Source organism: Theobroma cacao, chromosome 2 (genome assembly GCF_053813885.1).
Source record: "Theobroma cacao isolate CCN51 chromosome 2, ASM5381388v1, whole genome shotgun sequence".
Classification (NCBI taxonomy): domain Eukaryota; kingdom Viridiplantae; phylum Streptophyta; class Magnoliopsida; order Malvales; family Malvaceae; genus Theobroma; species Theobroma cacao.
Genome location: NC_142640.1, coordinates 2,923,176 through 2,932,483, shown reverse-complemented (window position 1 = coordinate 2,932,483; position 9,308 = coordinate 2,923,176). Strand labels below are relative to the sequence as shown.

Here is a 9,308-nt window from a genome sequence, read left to right as displayed (position 1 = left end):
TTTTTAAATATTTTTTCAATTTAGTTCTTAAATATCTCAATTTTATTCAATTTAATCCCTATATTATACATTTTTGTTCAATTTAATTTTTATGGCATGGCAAAGAAATTTTTTTTCAATTTGTCACGTCAATATATTAATGTCAAGTTAACATTATCACATCATCATATTAATGTCATATGATATTATCATGTTAATATAATGATATCATGTAACATTGTCACGTCATCATGTTGATACTACGTCACTAAAATATATCATATCAACGTTAATGTTATTACCTTTAATGATAAAATTAAATACGATTAAGAAAAAAAGATTAAATTAGAACAATTCTCGAAATCAACTAATTAAATTATTTTAATTTTAAATACAGAAATTAAATTAGAGAAAATATCTAAATATAAAGACTTAATGGATATTTTAATCATTTAATTTTGATATAAAAAGCGAGAGAAAAGAGGGAAGAAGAAGGCCTTCATTGGGCTCCATTAGATTGACAGAATAATTCTTTTGCTCAAACCAAATGGGACGTGCTTTTTTTCCTCTTATTATTACACCACATCAGGTTACATAAAAAATATAAGCACTTCCGTTTTCTTCTTTCACTTGGCCATGATTTCAACCAAACACAAAAGTAAGGAAATGTATCATAATGATCAATTACTCCAAAAAAATAAATAACATTTTTTTTCACCAAAACTGCATCTCCCATTAGGTATTTCTGGCCATAACAAAGAATTGCATAACATCTACTACAAGCCTAATTTGACTTAGGCATTCTATTTGAAGTCGAGTTATCGCTATTGAATATTCCAAATCTATCTTTTCCACCCATATCGCCATTCGGCCTCTGGCTACCATTGAACTTTGAGCCAGGAAAGTTCGGAGTAGCTCCATTTCCTCCTAGGCCACAATTCCTTAGAGATGCATACCTGTTTCCCTCCTTGCTCCCATGTACCTCTGCTCCTATACCTTGCTTGCCAGATGAATTTGCTGTTGGAGTGCTAAATATCCCAAAGCTAGGAGCTGGAGTACCTGGAACATCAGAATGAGACGGTCGTTGCTTGGGCAAGTCATTAGTTTGAGGCCTCAAGTTTCTAACCAGAGAAGCGTCATTCCCAACTTGCTTTGTTTCTCCCAATGAAGATGAGGCATTCATATTTTGAGGTGCTTGCTGCCGTTGATATGAGAACCGAGGTTCTGACCTACCTGACTCTCTTGTATTCTGGCCCATATGACCCATTGATCTAGCAGGTGGAAACTGATTCCTTGGCTCACTTTTTCTGTATCTATTCTCAGTCCCAAGGGATGTGTCTGGATGAGAGTATTCAGTGGAGTTAGCTACTGGCTTGGGATGCAAAAACTTTGATGCAAAATCATTTCGTGAGGAGTTAACTGTGTGTTGAGCAGCATGTATTCCCTTACTCGTAGAATTTGATGAGAAGCCTCCATTAAGATTAAATAATTTGTCAAAATCATCACCAGATTCAGAGACCGACCAAGCAGTCTTCTTGTCCTCAAAATTTTTACCCTGCATTTGCATTGGTGAAGATCTAGGCAGGTCATCTTCATCTGAAAGTATCTCATTTTCAGACTCTGAGATGGATTCAATAGAATCATCTTCAGGCACCATGGGCTTAGGTTCGGCCTTTGTATCCTCTACAACCTTTGATGTTTTTCCACCACCTTTCTTCAATGGGCCAAATTTGACATGCCTGACTACAACATATGCCTGTTTTCTCTCCACCCTTGGCCCACTTTCCACAACAGATACATCTTGGATCTGCATAATAAGGTTTAGAAAAAAAGGGTGGGGTTAGGGGGAAGAGGAAACAGATACAAGGAATCAAAAGTTCACATCAGACACTAGAAGAAAAAAATGCAGAAATGTGAGATACCAAGTCAGTGAGACGAGACAACAGTCCTCCCAAGTCCTCGTCTTCATCCTCCTTACCCTTGCCCATGGCCATACACTATTAGAGAACCACAGAAGACAGTTATTAATATTCATCAGAACCATGATAACTAATCTGAATATCACCAATTTAGAGACTATCAGGCAAACATGCCACAATTATTTTGCCCATCAGAAGACATGAGCTTTTCCATACTTTGGCCCTACCACTTTCAGAATTACTTTTGAATCCAGGCTAAATTTTTTTTTTCTTTTTTTAAGTCAAAGTACAGAGTATTTGGCACACAAGGCAAACATCATCACCATATATGTAAAGAAAAAACATAGAAAACAAGGGAATTGGAAATACAAAAGATCTGCTAGGATCAAAACTTATCTCTTCTGAAAAAAAAATTGGGTAGATACTACTGTATCATCATACAACAGCATAAAATAGGAAGCAAATAGAAGCACTAAAACAGAAGAGTCTACCAGAATCAGGGGATAAAATAAAATAAAAGTGGCTACAAATCTCAATTACTACCTAATCATTAATCTTGCACCACAAAATTACACTTACAAACTAGTAAAAACATACTTTAATTAAATCATTAATCCCTCAAAGGATTGGAAGTAAGTACCTTCACTCGATAACCACGTTCCATTAATCTTATAACACTATCTGCCTTCATTTTAATGTCTTTTGCTTCCTGCAGAAGAAGAAGAAGAAATTTTGTCATGGTCCCCATCTCTGCTTGGAGTCTGCTTTACTAATACTAGGAACATCATCAAAATTTGAACAAGGAGGGAATAAGTCATCCACTGAACCATTCAAAAAATATCAATAACAAGAAAATCCCATCTAGGTCATGCCATAATCTATTCCTCTGTAAAATTATGAATCTATGGATTACTGGCTCCAGGTATAACAAATTGACAAGGAAAATGCAATGGACAATCTTTTTTGAATGCAAATGCACTTTATTCAAGGAGTAATTTCATTGCAGTTTACATGTCTACTTACCCTCCCAAATCTTTACATGATACTTACAGTACATGTCATAAGGTTGGGCCCTTAAGGCTCATGTACCTTTCAGCCAGTATGGATTGATATAGAGAAGTCTACACATGTTCGAAACTTGAGCCGCAGATTCAAAATATCAGCTTAAATTTGTGTATCTGGCATTAAGCAGTTCAGAAAGAGCCACAGATGAATAGTTTAAAATTTTTCATAAATGCTCTTATTATATGTGACTACGTTGTCCAGCCTTAAAACATTTTTTATTTCTTTTATCTTTAGTACTATTGCTGATTAGATGTTTTGCATCATGGTTTCAGGATGTATCAATATTGAATGGATGATAAGAAAAAGATACAAATTTCTTAAAGAAAGAACTTACTATTTTCCCAGTGAATCGAATCTCTTTGCATTCTCCTTTCTTTAGTGCCTTTCCTGACTACAGAAAAACAAAATTATCAAGCTAAAGAAAAGGGCATAGATAACGTTCTTTGAAAAACAGGCAGGTCCACCATGCATGGGCAAACACACAGAGACACACATAAAGACAACAATAGTCAACTTCAAGTATGATGGTGGTTCATATCAATTAAACAACAATAATAATTGTTTAACACATCAAATATATTATGACACTTCCTGAAAGTGTCACATAGTTAACTGATATGTTAGAAAAAATCAATGCAAAACAAGTTCATTAGGAGACCATGGGTCTACTAGCTTGCTTAGTTTATTATCTTAATTCTTGCCAGTAGGCAAAAACATTGCACAGTAATAGTGCAACTGCTTTTTACTAAATAAGCTCCAGTCTCTACAAATTACAGGGTGCAAAGGCCATGTTGTTTTTGCTCTTATTCTCTGGCCCCTGGTCTAACAGGACCTGTTGCTCCAAGAAACTAGGTATCTAATCTTGGAGGCAGATCTTACTTCAGATAAAATAATAGAACCTAAAGCAAGGTTACACATTCAAGTCATGCACTCTCTTAAAGAATATTTGTTATTTCATCTTGAGAGCAACGTGAACAAATACATTAATTATCATGCAACCTACCTTGCTTTTAGCACGATCCTTTTCCATTACTCGTCGCTTGTATCTTTCCTGATTGTAGTCCATCAGTTTACAAACAGGGGGATTGGCACTTTTTTGAACCTGCATCAGTCATACAACTTCTATTAGATCCCATAGGAGATAAAAGTTGGCATAAAGGTTATTCTTCTAAAAATCTTTCAAACAGTGGCCAAATCATCAAAGAAGTTACCCCATAGCATGATGAAATAAAAGGAAATGGAGATAAAGCTCCAATACCAAGTGGCAAATCACATTAAAATTAACCATCTAGAAATAAAGAGAAATTGTAACTTGTGATAAAAAAGATGTTACATCCATTTTTCTAAGGAAAGCAAAAGCATGTTAGCTATGATTATAGAACTCCTCACCACTTTCGGCAGCTAAAAATTACCGATAAATAAATGAATGGAACATATCAGATAGAAGAGGCCTAGAGAAATGGGTTTTTTCCTTTTACAAATACACACACACACACACACACACATATACATAAAATGTAGAACAGCAGGAACCAGAGCAAGTAAAAAGAGTAGTAGGCAGTTAGAGTAACCTAACCACTCAATTGAAATCATATTTACCTCAACTAAATCAAGATCAAGAACCTTTGCACGTCTCAGTGCTTCATGAATTGGGATGATCTCATGACCTGTACATATGCATAAATCATAAATTGATTTATTTCTAAAAGCAAAGGACTAACATTCCATTTTAGATAATCCAACGCAACCTATAGAATAGCTGTTATCACAATCAATAATAGAAACCTTCCACTTTTCTCTCTCATTTTAACTTCAGTTCAGTAGTCTTAAATCCTAATCCTAAGTGAGTGCCCCTCACAAGTTCACATCCCTATAACCTCAACGCCGGCATATGTGAAAAGGTCCTCTATTTTGCTCAATGGGAAGAAAGGCAGCGTCACATACCTTCCTCTGTCACCAATCTAATAACATCAGCTTTGATTTGCTCATTCAAACGCTTCTCAAATTTGCTCGGCTCTTCCTTATTATTATACTTTCCCTGAAAAAAACCAATATGCGAAATCAATCATTCATCCTTCCTAAGCACCACAAACTTCCCATATCCATTACTCAAAATTCAACAAACTATATACAAATTGTAATCAGAACCCAAGTATCCTTTTAATCCAACCAAAACCAAAACTCATTCAGAAATAAACAATAGTTCCCCATCAACTAAGTTTTAACTAAAATTGATATAATTTGCAAAGTTACCTGAACAGGGGCAGCAAAAAATCTAACATTACCGTAAAAATAAGATGGTCTCCCGTCAATACTGCTAACGGGTTTCCCTAAAACAGATGTTCTTATCGGATCAATAGAGGATGCATAAGGAGTTTGAAAGTAAAATCTCCTGTATTGATTTGATATGAGCTGAAGCCTAGATTGATTGATTCTACACCAAAACGCCATGTTTTTAGCTCAATGTAGCAAAAAGTGGCATCCTTTGGGAGCAAACAGGTAGGGTTTGCGCAGAGAGAGAGAGAGAGAGCAAAACCCTAGTTAAACTAGTTTTCTGATTCGGGGCAAAAAAATTTATGTCTGGTCTGCCAACGTAGCAGGTTCCCAGGTTTCAGTTGCATACTTGCAAGATAACAAACTCTTGTCTGCCGTTTTGGACTAACGACTCCGACCGAATCAAGCCCAATTGTCTATGAAATTCTGATGGGCCTTCTGCCACATTAGGGTTTCAATTTGATAATCTTGGGCCACGTTTAACATAACTAACCTCCATTATGCTTAACATTTAACTTCTCATAAATTTTCATTATAACCCCACTTGATTAGTTTGACATAATTCGATAATTAAAGATAAAATATAGTTTGAATAGAGATTTTAAATCTAAATCATAATTTTTTTAATTTATAAAAACGTAGTAATTACGTAAATATCAAAATCAATAACGGAACTTGATGTCAATTGATATTGTTATTAGTAATTTTTTCATTATTGCTAGTCAATTTTTACTTGTATATATAAATTTTTTATAATTTGTTTTAAGTGTTGAATTGGTGGATATCGTTGTTTATTGTTTTTAATCTTGAAGAAAACAAAATAACCGCATTGATTAATTATTCTTTTTGAATTTTTAAATTCATTCCCAGCAAAAGCCCTAACAAGAGAAAGATTCAAATTTTATCAAAAGCAAACAAGAAAACAATTATATTTAATGAACAAGTGAAACACGGGACGCAATCAAGTGTTCAACGATACATCCATATTTTTTTTTAATACGCCAAGCTTTTGAGTTTTGAATTATTATAATTAATAATGTTTTGTCAAAAGAAAATTTTAATATAAAGATCAGCTCGAAAGTGGCAAATACGTTGGTATAATAAATATATTTTAATACCCATATGTTAGTCGAGCATTATATGCATTATTTAAACCCATGCAAAAAAGTTCGTGCTTTATTTTTTTTTTTTTTTTGGTTTTTGGGATTTGATTCGTATTTTATTCGTTATGAATTTTCATATAAGGATCAAAGGTCAGCAAACCACCAAGAAAATAATCCCTTTTTTTTTATATTTTTTTGTCCAACAATGCTTCTTTGCCTACTTTGTTTGATTCATTGACAGGATAAAGCTTAAGATTTAATTAAATTTAATTGCCCATGAAACATTCCCCAGATGGAAACTGAAATCCAATATGCCCTCAGAAAAATAATAAATTAATGTCATCAACATTAATTAATCCTATCTTCCGTGATTACGAGGAATTGAATCCGCGTAATCCATGAATTTGAGTCTTTGATTTTAATAGATGTGAGTCAAGAAAAGAAAATATTGAAAGCGAGAGGAGCGAAAATTTAAAATATGATTGGACAAACTTGATGAATAAAGAGACTTTTTTTTTTATTCGAGAAAGAAACAGTCCGAAACTTATTAATCGTACATCGATTGTTAGACCAAAGTTTTGATAGAAATAAAGGGGTTTAGTAGGAAAAATAGATGTTAGTAGTGGGAAGGAAAGTTTGAACCAATGAAGCATGAAACAGGGCAGGGAAAAAGAGATAAAATGGTGCATATGATTCCCTATTGAATGTGGTTCAGAATGTGGATAAGATTCAGTTTGTTTAACCCAAAATCAGATGCGGAACAGGAACATAACTATCCAAGGGAGGTACCTAAATAGTGTATTTATTCAAAGTCATGGGGTCAAACATGATGTAAAATTAACCTAATTCAGACTGTGTGTATAATTATTGTTTCTGCACCATGATATTGACTTTTTGAGCTAGGTTTTTTCTTGTTGGGAAAGTTACGTTTCAGTTTTAAACCTTCAATTTTCATTAAATTGCAATAATCACACCCACCAATTGCGTAACTTTTTCTACATAGTCTGATTCAATGTGAAGAAGTGTGCGTTGGGTTCACCTTGTCTCTGTCATACACAAATATATTTTAACATTAAATTGATTTATTATAATCTCTTGAAGTCTCGTTTAAATAATAAAACGAGGCGAGATTTGAATAAATATCTTAAATTCGAGTTGCATTGCTTTCTCTCTGATGATTTTATTGATATATTTGTTGGTTCTAATATTCAATAAAAAACATTTTTGGTTACCCTTTGCTGCCCCATCTCTTCCAAGTTCCAAGGATCGAATATTTAAATTGAAGAGGTACGTGTAGGGCTAAAAAATTATACCCACAAGCCTAGTTGGATGCCATGCCTGCCAATAGAAAGAAAAGCATTCAAGTCTGAAAGCAACTCGAGGGAACCATGCGCGGGCCTATATATCCTAGTCTTGTTTCTTTGAAGAAAAAAGACTACCATTCAACATAATTAACAGTCGGCAGTCATATAATGAACTATATTTTCATATGACAGAAGATCAACAGAAAGTTTGTATCGCTTGTAATTTATGTACTTATATTTTCATAGGAACAAGCCAAGATCCCCTTTGGAGGAGAAAGATTGTTGTAATTGTAACATTTAAACAAAATCTGATTAATTTATCAATTTATAACTTTTTTTTATAAAATTTTGCTTATTTTTTTGTTCTTGAAGTGACTTTGAAAGATACCTAAACAGTAGTAACTATATATGATTTAAATCATGCTCATGTATCTAAACATGTATGTGTAGATCTTTTTGGTTAATCTGTCGATTCTTGTTGATTGTTTAAAGTTGAAACAATATTTCATTTTTTTAATTAAATTCGAGGATTGGTTATATGTATACAATAAAATGTTTTTTTTTTTTTTTACAATTGGGAGAGAGGAGATTAAAATTCTGTTTTTAAAGTAGGGGGATTATGCATCAATCACTGAACTAAATACTCGAGTGCATATACAATAAAATATTTATAAATTAATACTCGATAAATTAATAACTTTTATTAAATAATATTTTAATCAATCTCAATTTAAGACCAACATGATAAATTAATAATTTGTTAACTTTATAAGATAATATATTTTTTAAAAAAATACATAGGTCTCACTTTATATATAAATTAATAATCTCTTTATACATCAAAATTATATATATACATGACTCAATTAGAAAGTTTTTGTAAAATATGATTTCAATGTACTTATTTCTTCTTGAAATTGATGTCTCCTTATATCTCATTTCTAACTTTTCATAATAAATTAAGAAGCTTTGGCATAGTGTTCTCATATTGTAAAAAAAAAAAAATTATGTAATGTAATTGTTGTTTTAAATGCGTCTTTGCTTGAGACAGACTTTAGTACAAAACTATCGTCTTCAATTTCATTTTTGTGTCATTGTTCATGACGTTCTTAATAATTTAATCGTTACGAATAATGATAATTCATAATTAAATAATTAGATAATATTCATTATTTTTGAAAGAGAAAAAAATCATAATACACAATACATGTGCTAAGTTCAATGTTTTAGAAAAAAAAAATACATTGATAAATTATTTTTTATTAATTAATGTATAAATTAATAAATAATTAATTTATAGATTGAATAATATATCAATTAATTAATAAATTTCATTATCCAAGGGTATTAATTTATAAATATTTTATTGTATATATATAATTAATTCAAGACTTTATTAATTTTTGGTAACTAAACTCCTAGCTTTTCATTAATGTCACCAATTTGGAGTATCTATACACTTTTTTAAAAAATATATACGTTGTAAAATTAGTGTATGTATATATATATATATATATGATATTTTTAAAAATTTTAAATTATTTAAATAAATTTAAATAAATTTTTATTAAGTTTAATCAAATCCATATATTTTTATTTTAATCAAACAAACCGTTACAACTAATAGTTGACTAATTACTGTAGTCAAAATGACAAATGTCATT

General features: G+C 31.9%; 1 protein-coding gene across 1 annotated transcript; it reads right to left on the bottom strand.

Annotated features, from left to right (window-relative positions):
- Positions 1-508: 508 nt before the first annotated feature.
- On the bottom strand, positions 509-5,570 carry LOC18607515 (translation initiation factor 3 (IF-3) family protein). The gene is made up of 8 exons (XM_007041715.3): positions 5,217-5,570; positions 4,908-5,001; positions 4,563-4,630; positions 3,967-4,065; positions 3,298-3,354; positions 2,539-2,607; positions 1,902-1,976; positions 509-1,786 (listed from the first exon to the last, which is right to left on the bottom strand). The coding sequence occupies exons 1-8, from the start codon at positions 5,412-5,414 to the stop codon at positions 764-766; spliced, it is 1,683 nt and encodes a 560-aa protein (XP_007041777.3). The 5' UTR covers positions 5,415-5,570; the 3' UTR covers positions 509-763.
- Between the last annotated feature and the right edge of the window lie 3,738 nt (positions 5,571-9,308).

Bases quoted from the DNA above. Each gene is read 5' to 3' on its own strand.
- LOC18607515 (XM_007041715.3), bottom strand. From the start codon at position 5,414: ATGGCGTTTTGGTGTAGAATCAATCAATCTAGGCTTCAGCTCATATCA. The intron at 3,355-3,966 runs GTAGGTTGCATG...GTTTTTCTGTAG, and splicing joins AGGATCGTGCTAAAAGCAAG to TCAGGAAAGGCACTAAAGAA. The intron at 2,608-3,297 runs GTAAGTTCTTTC...CTTCTTCTGCAG, and splicing joins TTCGATTCACTGGGAAAATA to GAAGCAAAAGACATTAAAAT.